Here is a 15,626-nt window from a genome sequence, read left to right on the forward strand (position 1 = left end):
GCTGCCCCCAGTCCCCAGCGCCTCTGTGTGGGGTAGGGGGGCCCCAAGCAGCCCCTTGCAAGCTGGAACTCTGCCAGCCTGCAAAGGAAGAGCTACGGTTTCCCACATTTTTCTCCTTTAAAGGAGAATCCATTTTTAAAGTTTGTTTGCGATCTTTTCATATAGTCTAGCAGCCTACTTTTGGGTCATAACCCATGGATTGAGAAATGCTGTTCTGAAGTGAGCCTAGCTTACTTCTAGATAAATGCAATATAATATTTAATATAGGATATTGTATAGAATATTTACTGATTCTGTGTACAGTAAATAATAATTACTTCCTGTATTTGTTTACTATTCCAAGGATCTTAGGTTAGTTGCAGATTGCTAAATGGATTGCATATGATTGTTGCACCTAACCAGCTGGAACACCCTAGCCTTTTCATCCTTTAGGTCCTTACAAGGCTAAATAATTACCTGTAAGAAGCTCCAGACTGTGGGGATGCTTATTGATAATACAGTTGTCTTCTTCCGTTACATTGGTGATTCAGGAGGACGGGTTTCATTGAGCTAAGGAGACTAGTTGGGGAGGCACTGAGGTCCCGGAGGGGTGGGGAGTTGGGAGTCCAAGAAGAGTGGTCATTCCGGAAGGAGACGATCCTCCAAGTCCAAAGGGTGGCAATCCCAACACGGATCAAAAGGGGAAAGAGTACTCAAAAGCCCCCATGGCTAACCAAAAGCCATCCAGGAACGTCTCAAAGCTAAAAAAGGAGGTGTACACCCAATGGAAGGGAGGGGCTGTCACCAGGGTGGACTATACCTCCTTTGCTCAGGATTGTAGGGGGGCTGTTAGGAAGGCCAAGGCTGAGATGGAACTGGAACTAGCAACCCGGATCAAGCATAACAAGAAATCCTTTTTTAAAGACATAGGGGGTAAAAAGAAGGTTCTGGGTAATGTGGGGCCTCTGCAGGACATGCTAGGAAATCTGGTTGTCTCACCAGATGATAAAGCTAACCTATTTAACAATTTCTTTGCCTCCTTTTTTCTGAGTAGGAACCAGGTCATCCCCCCGCACCAGGATCCTTGATGGTCCCAGGGGAGGCACAGACGGGCCCAGGGTCAGAGAGGACCTAGTCAGGGAACTTCTGGTGGGAGTGGACGTGTTCAAATCAGCTTGTCCTGACAATCGCCCCACAGTGCTGAGGGAATTAGCAGAGGTCATTGCGGGACCCCTGGCACAGCTTTACAAGCACTTGTGGTGCTCTGGCGAGGTGCCAGAGGACTGGAAAAGGACCAGTGTGGTCCCCATTTTCAAAAAAGGGAGGAAGGAAGACCCAGGAAATTATAGGCCTGTTAGTCTTACCTTGGTCCTGTGGGAGCTCTTTGCGAAAATTATCTAGGTGCACATCTGTGAAAGGCAAGCAGGGGAGTGTATGCTTAGTGGCATCCAACATGGGTTCATTAGAGGCAGGTCCTGTCAGACCAACCTGGTGGCCTTCTATGACCAGGTCACAAAATCCTTGGATGCAGGTGTCGTGGTGGACGTAGTCTTTCTGGATTTTAGGAAGGCCTTCGATACTGTCTCACCCCATTCTCGTTAAAAAAATTAGGAGATTGTGGTGTTGGTGCCTACAGTCGGATGGGTCACCAATTGGCTGAAGGGCCGCACCCAGAGCGTGGTGGTGGACGGGTCATCATCGACCTGGAGTGATGTGGGCAGTGGGGTCCCCTAAGGCTTGGTCATCGGGCCAGCACTGTTCAACATCTTTGTCAGTGACGATGATGGGGGGGTGTGAAAAGCACCTTGTTCAAATTTGCAGATGACACTAAGATGTGGGGAGAAGTGGGCATTCTAGAAGGGAGGGACAGGCTGCAATTGGATCTGGACAGGTTACAGGGCTGGGCGGATGAGAATAAGATGGCATTCAATACTGACAAGTGCAAGGTATTGCACCTAGGGAGAAGGAACCAGCAGCACACCTACAGGCTGGGAAACTCCCTTCTCGTCAGCACTGAGGCAGAAAAGGATCTTGGAGTCATTATAGACTCCAAGATGAATGTGGGCCGCCAATGTGGGGATGCAGTCAGGAAGGCTAACTGCACCTTGTCATGCATCCACAGATGCATCATGAGCTGGTTCAAGGAAGTGATCCTCCCCCTTTTTATGACATTGGTCAGGCTGCAGTTGGAGTACTGCATCCAGTTCTGGGCGCTGCACTTCAGAAGGGATGTGGACAACATGGAGAGGGTCCAGAGGAGGGCCACTTGCACCATCGGGGTGCAGCAGGGCAGGCCCTACAAGGAGAGGATACGAGATCTAAGCCTGTTCAGCCTCCACAAGAGAAGACTGAGAGGGGATCTGGTGGCTGTCTGTAAACTGGCCAAGGGAGACAATCAGGCAATGGGAGAGTTCCTGTTCCACCGAGCACTACTGGGAGTAACAAGGAATAACGGCTATAAGTTGACGGAGAGTAGATTCCAGCTAGATATCAGGAGGCACTACTTCACAGTCAGGGCGGCTAGGATCCGTAACCAACTTCCAAGGGAAGTGGTGCTCGTCCCTACCCTGGGGGTCTTCAAAAGGAGGCTAAATAGATACCTTGCCAGGGTCATTTGACCCCAGCATCCTTTCCTGCCTATGGCAGGGGGTCGGACTTGATGATCTGTTCAGGACCCTTCTGCCCCTACCAACTATGAAACTATACCAGGAACTGTTACATAGGGCATTGTGAGGGGAAGGTGGTTGAATGCAAAGTAGTGTCACATTTCAAGTTCTGTTTCTTGTACGCTAAATTTAATAACAGCTGGATTGGTGTGTGTATACCAAAGCTTCATTATAGTTGTGGAAAATATCCCTGTGCATGATCATATATATGCACAGGCTGAAAAGGAAAGGAGTCATGCAAGAAGTAATTTCTGATTGTTTTCTTTTTAAGAGCCAGCTATATGTTTTAAAATATACAGTCATTTTGGACTCGGTGTGAGATTTGGTGTTCAAGAGCTGTTAGTAATAAAGGTATACTGTTACTTATGACGCTAGGTTATATACAGAGTAACCCCACACTAGTATTAAAACGGTCCACCTTTCCAACAAATTAAGTAATGTTACTTTACAGACTGGTAAGTAATCTCTTATGTTGTGCTTTCCCTATTAGGGGATAGGTTGTAGAAGATTGTGTGGGTGGCTATACAGGTCCCTCTTCAAGGGGGCTGGAGAACAGTGGAAGAGCATTTTTCATTGCACACTTGAAACTAGGTTGTAGATAGTTTGAATTTATTTTTCTTTTAACTGTATTTGTAAATTTTTTTTTAAAAACAAAAATGACACCACCCAAGGCTTTCTTCCTTGAATGCATTCATGGAAAGCTACTGTACCTCGGCAATCTTGTATTTAGTTTTTGAACAGAGCTCCAGTTTCATTGAGATTTCTTAAAAATCTTTACCCAGTGATTGCTTGCTTGTGTGTTACTCTTACTTAAAGTGAAGATCTTCCACTACCAGAAAGGCTAATTCCAATGAAAGTTTGGGACAGAGCTATTGCTGTGGTCCAATCACTAATAAAAGGGTGAGACACCAGCAGTAGATATGTGGAGATAACTGGGTGATTCAGAATGGCATACACCTTGCAGTTTGAAGTTTCTTCACACTTGACTCAGGTTGGCAAACTTACTGTGAGCTTTCTTTCTGTTGGTAAAATTGATCAATTGTTGCATTTTACAACTTCATAAGACTAGACCAGGGGTGGGCAAAATCTGGCTGCCAGGCAATTTCATCTGCCACCCTAGGCCCCTCCGTAAGCTATCTGTAGGCCCTTGCCCTGGCCTGCCCCTCTCCAAGTCAGCACCTCCATGCAGGAGGTGCGGCTCTGGTTGCTAAGCAACCAACTCCCACCCCAGCCCCAAGCTAGGTAGCGCTAGAGACGAGAAGCCTCTGCCTGGTCACTCCAAGGCTGTTTCCAACCTCCCTGCCTGCGAGAGTGGGAATTCAGGTATGGCCCCACTGAGGGAAAGGGGGGAGGAGCACAGGGAGCAGTGTCCAATGGGGCCAGGCTGGTCTCATGCTGCTGCCACCACATGCGGCCAGTGACTTGGGTGGGAGTGCTGTTGGGCCGGGTATGCCGCTGCCATCTGCAGATGGGGACTTGGGCAGGAGCTGCCACTACTACTTTCATTTCCCGCCTCCCCCCGCCCCGCGCACACACACAACTGTACCCTTTGACAAACCTCACCCCCGCCACGCCCCCCAGCACACACACCAACCTTCCTACCATAATCCCACAGCCCCTACCCACACACTCCCAACCACATACCTGTACCCACATCCCTCTACATTTACCCCCACCCACCGTACCCACACCCCTTCACCCACAGTATACAAGAGTAAGACTGTATTTTGAGCTATTATGTAATTGCCTCTAGATACACTATGTAAACTCACATAAATCAGCACAAATGCGTATTTTAAAGTAAGTTATAGTCGATCTTGGATTTTTTTAGTGTGTGGTTTTTGGGGTTTTTTTTGGTTTCAAGATGGCACTTTTCCTCCCACTCTTTTGGGGCAAGGGGAGGGACCTCTGGTGGCAAGGTCAGGTGTTAGGGGGTGGGCCATCTGGTCCCAAGATGGCAGCCAGGGGGTGGGGCTATCCTTGTGGCCTTTGGCAGCTCACCAAAACTTGTTAAGTGGCCCTCCAGCCCAAGTAATTGTCCATCCCTGGACTAGAGAGCACCCAAATGTGAGAGCTGCCTTAGAGCCACACAGTAGACAGCTGTTCTAGCATTTTACTGCTAACTGGTAGCAGAGCATCTAATAGTCTGTTTGTTTTTTGCAAATTGCTGCTCCTAGGAAGGGGCAGACAAATTGAACATAAATCAATGTAACAAATACTAGTAGAGTTTTATCTGATTCTTTTCAGGGGTGATTCTCTTTTCTAGGCTTGTCCAAATTACTGTGAATTCAGGTGTTTGTGATGTTGGCTTGTTTGTCTGTTGTTTATAAATTAGTACAAATACTTAATACCTCTCCACTTTCAGTAAATTGTTTGCATCCCTAGTCTGTTAAGAAAATGGATACCATGGTTTCTCTATGACAAATCTGTTTTATACATAGTTACAAAATCGTACAACTCAAATGTAGTTTTAGATCATTATGTTCTCTAAATATTTAAGCTTTGTCTTCTATAAACTTTTTATATTTAACATTAAGTTCCTTCAGAAAATGTTTTCACTGATTATCAAATATTACTGTCCTGCAGCTTTGCATTAGGTGTGGGATGTCTGCATGACGTTAAGAGTTCCAAAGCTCTTTAAATTACTGGAACCACATACTTACAGCAGCACCTAGTAATGACATTCTGTTTCTGTTCTAGCCCTACCTATCCAAACAATTTTCTTCTGTGTTCATGATCTTTCACTATCAGTGTACGTCTTTCCATTGCATTATGATTTTTCTAAGTCTGTAAGTTTCAAATCCTCACTTCAGTTTTGTCTCTTAATTATTGTACAGCATAAAATCATGTTGTTAGAAATAGGCTACAGATTTTTGTCTGCTGTGATGCTTCATACTTTTCAGCAACATAGAAATTTCTTGGAGGCTAATTTGATTTGCTCAAGACTTTGCAATGATTCAGTAACAAAACAGGATAGAAATAAGAGTTTCAGGCTTCCTGGTCTGTGCTGATCAACTAACTTGGCTGTATTCAGGCTCAATATTGGAATTAATAGGATTCACATTAAACATGCTTATTCTTACTAGCCCTCTCTCTCGTTCTTAAATTGATAACCATAAGGGAAAGAAGTTATGCATTCCTTTCTTTTTATACTTTTCAAAAATTAGAATCTATCTAAAGATGGCCTCAAGACTTGCAAATGATTGCTGTTTTGTTTTATCTGTAGATATGACTGTTCACGTCTAGTTTTTATTTGAGCTAATTAAGCAAGCTTTCTAAGTATTTTGGTCTATTGGAAAATTCTTTAATAACCTATTGTATATTTCAGCTACTACTCCCTGGTTTGAGTCTTATAGAGAGAGCTTTCTTCAGTCTATGCCAGCTTCGGATCATGAATTCCTAAACCACTATGTGGCATGTATCCTTTGAACAGTAAGTACCTTGAAAAACAAGTTGGGTTGAATATTACAGCTAGCTTCTCACAGCTGAAGTACTCAGGCCCAAAAAATCCCTCTAGTATATGACTTGTTGGTGTTGCCTCAGTGCCTTTCCCTTTTTCCATGAATTCCTTTCCTCAATTCCTGTAGCACAGTGGTGCTCAAACTGCTGGCCCCACAGACCATATGAGTGGTGCAGAGCCACTTGATGGGCTAGATTGAGTCCTGTGCTGCCTTCACCTAGTCCCACACACATGGATAGGACCCTGCATAGCCTCAAGTTGTCAACCCTCTGTCCCCTTCCCTCATCCTGTACACTCGGGCTAATATGCAGGGCTTGGGGTTCCCCGTTGGTCCAGAAATTTGGCAGCAGGGGAACAATCTCTCTCCTTTCCTGTTGCTCAATTTTTGGACCTATGGGGAGGCCTGTGGGCTAGATAATATGGTACCAGGGGCTGGATCTGGCCTGCGGGCTGGGGGTTGAATAGCCCTGTTCTAGCATATGTAGTTTCATGTATCAACTACAAAGAATTAATTCTTCCTATATAGGTATGAACTTTGAAACTTTAATTAAGCTGCTGCATATTTTCTGCTCTGCAGTAATAGAACAGTGGGATCTAGGGATACTGCAGAAGAATTTGTGGTTTGTCTTCAATAGGCTTTTTTTCTTCTTCATTATGTCTCAATTATTCTTATGTTGAGTTTTTACAGACTGTTCTACATGTTGGTTTTTTGTCTCCTAGGCTCTTTTTTCCCCTCCAGTCTCACAAATAGCATCCCCTTTCAGTACAAGGACCTTGAAATTTTAGTTTCATAATTGTCCTAATAATCAAAGCTATTACTAGTGGACACTTTCTCACACTGTAAGATTTAAGTGCTCTTGCCTGTCCAGCTGAGGGAGATGCTGGATTATTATTTAGGGACAAATCCCTTGTTTTTACAGTTTTATTTCATAAACTTCTGAAACACTAATCCATTCCCAAAGTAGCAAAGATTATTTGCTGGAACTTTTTGTGGGTTTTTTTTCCCCGTTTCCTTTACCAGAGCCTCTTAGCTGCTACGGAAGTGGGTAAAGTAATTTGTTCTTGCCCTGACCCAGTTTCTAGTCTTGTTTCTCAGTGTAAGCTGTAATATAACAGCCACCTTCTACTACTGATCTTCACAAGAGAGATGGTCTTGGTCAGTCTTGATACCGTGTCCACAAGGTTCTGAACTGTTGCAGTAAAAACTACAAGCATTGATTATTTTTCCATAGTTTTTGACTGGTGACCTTAGTTAGACACAGGATGGCAGTACTGCATGTCTCTTAACTCTTATCTAGGTGATTTTTCACCTCTATCAGCTTGCTCTTAAGCAAAAGTTAAGATTAATGTTAAGTTGGCACTTGCCCAAGTCTTATGTTGTCCTTAGAATATTCCATACCTTCCAAATGCTATTGTAGTCGAGAGTTAACTCAAATTATTTTTTCTTCAACTAAAATAGTGTTACAAATATCTAGTAATGTCAATTCTTCCCCTGATCAGTAAGTTGTTTTTTTAGTTAAGATATCCAGTGGTCCCACAGAATTGGGACAGTACAGGAGGCTAGGGTTTATGCTAATGTCCAGTTAGATTGTTTGTCATATTGAACTCTTAAACAGATTTCAAGCTTTGAGATAATATTCAAAATCTAGTTAGGGCTCAAGGAGTTTCTCCACTCACCTTCCCTTACTTTTAGTCTGAAGTATTTCAGAAAAGTAGGTTAGTAAGTAGAATACCCTGAGGATTTGATAGATTCCTGACTTCATTGTTTTGGAAACCCAGGGACTTGCTTTTGTTACATGTACCTGTCCTGGGATGATGAAGGAAGTTTGGACTGCTGTATAAAGTTGACTTGAGTCTTAGGTGGACAGAAGCCAAGAACCTTAGGCTATAGAATTGCTTTTTCATCTTGTGAAAAAAATATCACAAACCCAGAACAATATATTTTCAATCAGTCTTACATAGATAGCATTGGTAGCCAATACTGTGTGTTTTGTCTTTTTAACATCAGTTGTTCTGATTATTGTATAGACTTATTTCAGCTTCGATATTTGGTTCTTTAACATGCTGTTATAATTTAGTTTTAATATGTTAGGCTTCTTTCATAACAGTAATTAACAAAAAGATGTTAGTTTTCTCATCTTTAAGATGAGAAAATTAGGCTGCTAAAACACGGCTCCCTTGAAAGAACTGCTTGCTTATGTAAGCACATAGCTTTAAGCTTTTTCTTGTGTATAAAAAAAAAACAACAAACAAACAAAAAAAAACCACAAACACAACCTCCTCCTCCTCCCCCTGCTCAAAGTCTTTGTCCATGTATTGACCTCTGGATTGTTTTCCCATTAATCCAAACTCTGGTCTTTAACTCTGGTCAGGAGACCTCACCATATTTATAAAGATTACCTTTGAGATGCACTCAGGTGACTTTCAACTAATGCGCATCTTCCTGTCCCCCTGTGTCAGAAATCAAGTGCTATGTATTTGTTTGGAGTATATGATGGCTGATTAATGATTTTTACGTAAATGAACAAAAAAAAAAGTTAGCCCTTTTAGCTCTTAGGCAAACAATCATTTCACAAAATTCCAGGTCAGCAAGTTTACTGCTGTTCGTGTTAAGTGACATTTTATTATCATTGCACCTAAATGCCATTCCAAAATTCATAGTTTCATAGTTTCTTTGTAGTTTGGGGTCAGAAGGGACCTGAACATATCTAGTCTGACCCCCTGCCACTGGCAGGAGCACACACTGGGATCACACGACCCCAGACAGGTGTTTCCAACTTCTTTTTGAATTTACCCAAGGTAGGAGCAAAGACCACTTCCCTAGGAAGTTGGTTCCAGATCCTAGCCACCCTACCAGTGAAATAGTGCCTCCTAATCTCTAACGTGAACCTATTCTCCAGCAGCTTCTGGCCTTTGTTCCTCGTCACCCCAGGTGCTGCTGTGGGGAATAGGGCCCTTCCTATTTGCTGCTGATCTCCCCTAACAAATTTGTAGGCAGCCACCAAATCCCCACTCAGCCTCCGTTTGAGGCTGAACAGGTTCAGGTTCCTCAGCCTCTCCTCATAGGGCCTGCCCTGTTGCCCTCCAACCAAGTGGGTGGCCCTCCTCTGAACCTTCTCAAGGCAGGCCACATCCTTCTTAAAGTGCGGTGCCCAGAACTGGACGCAGTACTCCAATTGTGGCCTGATCAATGTTGCGTAGAGGGGGAGTATCACGTCTGGACTGGCTTGAGATGCATCTTTGGATGCATGGCAAGGTGCGGCTGGCTTTGCTGGCTGTGGTCTGGCATTGGCGGCTCATGTTCATCTTGGAGTCAATAATGACTCCAAGATCCCTTTCCGCCTCTGTGCTCGCAAGGGGGGAGCTCCCCAGCTTGTATGTATGTTGTGGATTCCTTCTCCCCAGGTGCAGCACCCTGCATTTATCTACATTGAACCCTATCCTATTACTATCTGCCCACTTCTGTAGTCTGTCTAAATCTAATTGCAGCCTCTCCCTTCGAGCATGCCTACCTCTCCCCACATCTTGGTGTCATTGGCAAACTTGGACAACGTGTTTTCCACCCCCTCGTCCAAGCTGCTGATGAAGATGTTGAACAGTGTAGGCCCCAGGACCAAGCCCTGGGGGACCCCACAATTCACATCCCCCCAGGTTGAGTACGACCCGTCCACCACCACTCTCTGGGTGTGCCCCATCAGCCAATTTTTGACTTATCCAACTGTGCAGGTATTTGTTTTAAATCAAACTATATTACATGAGATTAAGCTCTGACCAAGTTTCATACTGTTAAAACGTGCCAGTGATCTGACACACTTAAATTATATTTATGCATTTCCTGAGATTGAAGTCGGAACTCAGCTGCAGATATACTTTAGCAATTTAAAATTGGACAGTTTATAGATTTAAGCAAGCACTGTACAAAAAACCAGTAATGGTTTCTGACACTTGAGAAATACCCTTAATGCAAGGAATCAGGTATGCTTGTAGTTTCTTCTAGTGAACCTGAACCTGTGGAGCAGTTTCTGAAGCTGTCACAAGAACAACATCGAATTCAGCACAGCAGTGATTATTTATATCCAAAATGGTTCATACCCAACACTCTGAAATATTATGTGTTGCTACATGATGTCAGTGCAGGAGAGGAACAAAGGTAGGTCATCTTCATGATTTCAGAAGAGCTTGTTTTGCTGATATGCTAACTCTGTAAACTGCAGTTCATTTAAAAAAAAAATTTAAAACAAAAAGATAATGATTAGCAGTATGTAGACTGATGCCCAAGCAGATGTCTTTGGCTAACTGTGTGTGAAAGCTTTTTCTTTCAAAGTTACTAATCTTCAGGCATTGGTAAAACTTAAATACACATTTTTGTATAAAATTGACCGATTTAGCAGTTCAAATTGTAAAATTTGGAATAGCATTCAAAGAAAAAGTAGCTTGAAATACTCTAAATTTGCAGATTGGTGAGTTAGGTTACCAACATAAATGGCTTTTCATAGTATATACTGTTTATAAGACTTGAATACAATTTAAACTCAGGATGACAAAGTATTGGTTCCGAGGCTAGGAAATGAAGCAGTACCAATGTTGGGGTGTTGTGTAAAGAGTCTGTCTCTCTTAGTTTGCAGTTAAGGCTCCCAGAATGTTTTGGGTAACAAACTGTCATTCTTTTGTATGGTAACCCAGTCGCATACCATTATACATTATTTAATAGTTTATTCCTAAATGTGACCTTCAGTTAAAATAGAAATAGGCAGAATATCAAAATTAGTACTACTATTTGTCCTAGCTATTTCTTTCCACAGATATTTTTCCTCTCCCCTCCGCCCTTAATTGTCTTCTAAACTGTCTTCATTTCCCTCTTCCATGCTAGCCTTCTGGCACGGAATCAGTGGCTACTGCCAAGCAGTAGCAGTTGCATGTAATTAACTGTTCCCTGTGTGTTTTCTGAGGCAAAGTGTTTCTTTCTTTATTGCAGTTCTACTCCAGCTTCTATCCTGTTCTTTGTTAACTGCTTTACAGTGCATCACGTGTGGGGGAAGAGGGAAACTTGAGGGATGAGTGGAAGGATCTAGCAGGCAATACTTTGACAGAGTATTTTTGTGGGTGTTGATATGGGCAAGTCTCTTTCAGGTGATACAATTCAGTAGAAAATGTGTGATTTATGTTCCTGTTCTACAACTCTTATTGGATAGGAAAACCACTTTTAAATGTTGCAAGGCGGTCCAGTTTTAAGACAAACTGACAAAACTTGATGTTTCCATTTCAGAGCTGATTCAATTTATGAAGAAATGAAGCAGAGATATGGAACTCAGGGGTGTTATTTACTTAAAATAAATTCTCGAGTATCCAACAGGGGAGTAGATGAACAGATACCAGATCCTTGGAGTCAGTATCTTCAGAAAAACAGCATACAAAACCAGGTATGTTTCAAAAACACTTCTTAAATGTCCATATTGACTTCTGCTCTGATCTTAGTGAACTGTTCTGGTAGCATCATGTAATGGTGTTTTGTGCATTTGCGCATCCTTAATAATTTCCTCCTGGGTATTTTCGTATTCGGTTGTATAGGTCATCCATTCCTCTCCTCCAAACTGTGTTTCTGAGAACGCAAACGGAGTTTTCCTCTAAAAGACTGTTGGTTTTGTGGGGTTTTTTGTTTTCTTTTTACTTTTCCTTCCTTTTTTTTTGTCTTTGTTATTCCTTAGTGTAACTTTTTTCAAATCTTAGTTTGGTGGAGTTGTGGGAAATAATTAAGCCTGCGGAGGCTAGGAGAAAACAGCTTTGTTCCTTTTGTGCTGAGGCCTTGTAATCTAGCTTGATGGGACATATCCATGTCTGCCAAGATGTTAAAGGCTGGTTGTATGCCGCTACATACCACTAAAGGAGCCAACATCCTCTGCCCCACTTAAAGAAATTTCCTTGGCAGTAGAGTTTTTGTAGTTGTCACAAGACCAAAATGAGTCTTTCCCTCTTGTATTTGACTTTTTTTATGTACCTTCTATATGCTAATAGAAGAAAAAACCTTGATCAGCAGATATTTGTGGAATGCTGCTTCCATTCTTGCCAAATCTCAGAAGGTGCCTTTGATTTAAAAAGGGCATTGTCAAAGACACTCAAACTTTACTGTTAAAGTTTAAAGTAGTTTCTATTCCCTTTGTTCCTCTCAGATGTGTGATATCCCTCCTAAAATGTGAATTAATGTTTCACAGTGAGCCAAATCAAGAAGTCCTATCTTTCACTAAGTTAGACCTTTTAAGTCCCTCATCCATGCTAATTGCTTTCTTTAATATTAACTTAACTGATCCGACATCTTCTTGCAGTGATTCTTGACCGCTGTAGCTATTTAAACCTTGAAGAAAAAGTAGTCAGATTCTGTCTTCCTTTCACCCTTTGTGTACTGTAACTTTTAATCAAAACTGAACTTTTTTGAGAATTTGTTTCATTCTCTTGAACTCTGCAAACTAGCTGTTGAAAGAAAGAGTGCATTCATTTTAAAATGTGGTTACAGTCCTTCTTTGAGTGTAGTATTTGTATTTTTCAGGCTTTGGGAATAATTGATAAATATTAATGACTTGGAAACAACTTCTAAAATATTTCCTCCCCTTTTTTTTCCTCCTGGTAGGAATCTTATGAAGATGGTCCATATACTGTAATTTCGAATAAGAGTGCTGACCACTTAATATCAGATGGCTTAGATATTGATATCAGAGGTATATATACATATATATATATATATATTTTATAACTTAACATAAAAAATGTTAAATAAAGATATTAATATAGGCATGTGAAAAACAAATGTCTACATATTACCTTCCATGTCTTGGATAATAATTCGGTGCAGAAACTCCTGTCTTGTATTGGTTTTTAAGCAACTAGGTCAGTGTGTCTTGAGGCTGGCTGAGTTTCTGGGTACCAGAATGCATTATAAACATTCTGTTTTGTAAGGTGTTTAAAGCAATGTATAGGGGAGAACTAGTTGACTGCTTTTACCTTCGAAAAGATTTTGACAGTGTATTGTAGAAGAGGCTGCCAAAAGATTTGAGTACTAATGGGGTCAGAGGCCAACTATATCATGAATCAAAAATGGGTTGGGAAATAGAAAGCAAACAGTAAGAACAAAAAGTTGGCCGTTTAATATGAAAAAAGGGTAACCAGACTCCTCTTCCGAGTCCCATATTTTAATACATTTTATAAATTGGGAATGGCAGAGTAATGCAGGAGCTAAACTTGCAGTTGGTAGTTATTCCAGTCAGTTAAAGCTAGAAAGTAACTTCAAAGAGACCTGAACAAGTTAAGCAAATGGTCAGCAAATGGTAAACACAATCTAATGCATGTGCGAAAAGAAATATAACTAGATGAACTCAAGATGAAGATCTGAATGACTTCTTTTGTAGACAGTTCAGTGAAGACCTTTGCTCATTGTGAAACTGTCATCAAATAAAACTCATAAGATGTAGCATAAGAAATGGGATGGTAAATAACATGGAAAATATTGTAATGCCTTTATGTTGATGAGTTGTATCATTTAATTTGAAGTATTGTCTGTTTTACTGGTCTCACCCCATCTTGAAAAACGCAGGAAGAGGGCGAGTGATCCAGGGACAGGCGGAGGGGGGGCGTACTCCCTCAGGAAGGGAGTGAGAGAGACTTGTAAGAGGGATAGAGGGGGCATGATAAAAGTTTATAAAATAATGTATCACAAGATCAAGAGGAGAGTTGGTTTAAAAAGAAAAAAAAAGGGACAAAATTGAAAGGAAATTTCATAGATAGGAAGGAAAACATATTTACTACTACAGGAAGTTGAGTTTTGTTGAAGGGTTATTGACTTGAGCCTTGTGGCTGACTTCTATACATGGGAGCAGATGATTTCTGTATTTATGAACTGTGGGTTTCTGGCACGTTCTTCTAAAGCAGCAGTTCTGAACCTTTTTCAGTTGATGTACCCCTTGGTCTCAGAGTGAGACTTCACGTGTACCCCCTTTCAGTGCGAGGAAATTAATTTTTTAGGCCCTTTGACCTGTGTTAGACAATGTATGAAATATATCTCACGTACCCCCTGGGGGTACATGTATCCCTGCTTCAGAACCACTGTTCTAAAGCATCTTCTGCAATCCACTGACTGAAGAAAGCTTTGGTCTGATCCAGGGCAGCAGTTCCTGTGTTCCTTTCATACCTGTTAAATGCTTATTTTTAACTTTCTGATTTTCTAAATGCTTTATTTCTGAGTGATGCCATTGTTCTTTGTACTAGTTTGGAACCGTCTGGTAAGCTCTGATCATTAAGGACGTAGGCAGACTTCTGCAAGTTGGAGCGTTCTGGGAGAACTTTTAATATAAGAAATCATATCCTTTATATACCTCACCTTGTTTCTTTAAGTAACTACACCACAGTGAGAGTCCTTTGTTTTAGTTTGCCAATTTTTTTTCTAGGGTAGGCTTTTTTTAAATAACTGGACTAGAGCAGGAATTTATAATAAGCACAATCTGCTTAATCTTATGATTGAACTAGCAAGAAGACTGGATTAATGGATGTCTATTTTGTAAAATATTCCATCCACTCAATGCTTTTGTAAGGCTTTAAATGATTGGAGCTGCCAATTCAACTTGTGTGGTCATCTGCCTGAAATTAACTGGGTAGACCTGTGACAATGTTTAGACTTCTATTCATATTTAAAGAAAAGCCCCTTTTAAAGTTTCCAATGCAGGTTTGCAACTGGAAGAGACCCCGGGGCTTCTTGAAAAACTTACTTCTAGATTGCTCAACTTGTGGTCTAATAGATCAGCTGGGGCTGAGAACTGGAATCCTCCACAGCTGCAGTTTTGCTCTTCTTTTATAGTATGTTGTTAATGGCATTGCTGGAGAGTAAAGTCTCTTCTGTTATTGTTAAAGCTTTATCTACCACATGAGCTCTTGAGACACCATTTTGTTGTAGTCTACTGTGGTAATTTTTAAATCTGTTTGCATAAGGGCTACTTTTGAATCACTAGCCCCTTTTTCCTCTTCTCTGTCTGCCCCCCATGGTTCTAATCATGGCCACTTCAAGGCAGTTGGAGTAGTAGCATAACTAGGGGTGGGCAACAGGGGCACCCATCCCAGGTGCCAAGATGGGATGGGTGCTGGAATTGCCCCCTGGCCATGGAGTCTGTGCCCTAGCAGCAAGAGCAGTCTCACATCTTTACCTATGCCAGGAACTCCCAGGCTGCCCAGCAGTGGCAGCTGCTGCTGCTTTAAGAACAACAGCTGGAGCAGACACAGCATGTGGTGGTGGTGGCTGCAGCAGCCGCTCAACCAAGGGCTGTTCAGGAGTTCTTGGCATGGTTAAGACTGTTGTCCCCACCCTACTCTCCTGCGGGGTTTGCTCAGGGCACCAAGTATGCTTTCTGTGCCTCCTGAGTTGGAGCATTTTATCTGAACAGAAATCACATGCACAGTATAAATCACCCCCCGACTACTAGTTTACTGTGTACATGGCTTGAGAGTAGAGAGCTATATTGCCCATCATCAGAGAAAGGATGGTT

At 41.9% G+C, this 15,626-nt stretch overlaps 1 protein-coding gene across 8 annotated transcripts in view; it reads left to right on the forward strand.

Annotated features, from left to right (window-relative positions):
- The window catches only part of TRAPPC8 (trafficking protein particle complex subunit 8), a 103,400-nt gene that overhangs the window by 36,774 nt on the left and 51,000 nt on the right, over positions 1-15,626 (forward strand). For all 8 annotated transcript variants that reach the window (XM_019498544.2, XM_014606847.3, XM_019498541.2 and 5 more), the window contains 4 exons: positions 5,974-6,063; positions 10,081-10,255; positions 11,372-11,525; positions 12,728-12,815. In XM_019498544.2, the coding sequence (XP_019354089.1) occupies positions 5,974-6,063; positions 10,081-10,255; positions 11,372-11,525; positions 12,728-12,815 (507 nt within the window). The remainder of the gene's footprint in view (positions 1-5,973; positions 6,064-10,080; positions 10,256-11,371; positions 11,526-12,727; positions 12,816-15,626) is intronic.

Source organism: Alligator mississippiensis, chromosome 3, assembly GCF_030867095.1.
Source record: "Alligator mississippiensis isolate rAllMis1 chromosome 3, rAllMis1, whole genome shotgun sequence".
NCBI classification, from domain to species: domain Eukaryota; kingdom Metazoa; phylum Chordata; order Crocodylia; family Alligatoridae; genus Alligator; species Alligator mississippiensis.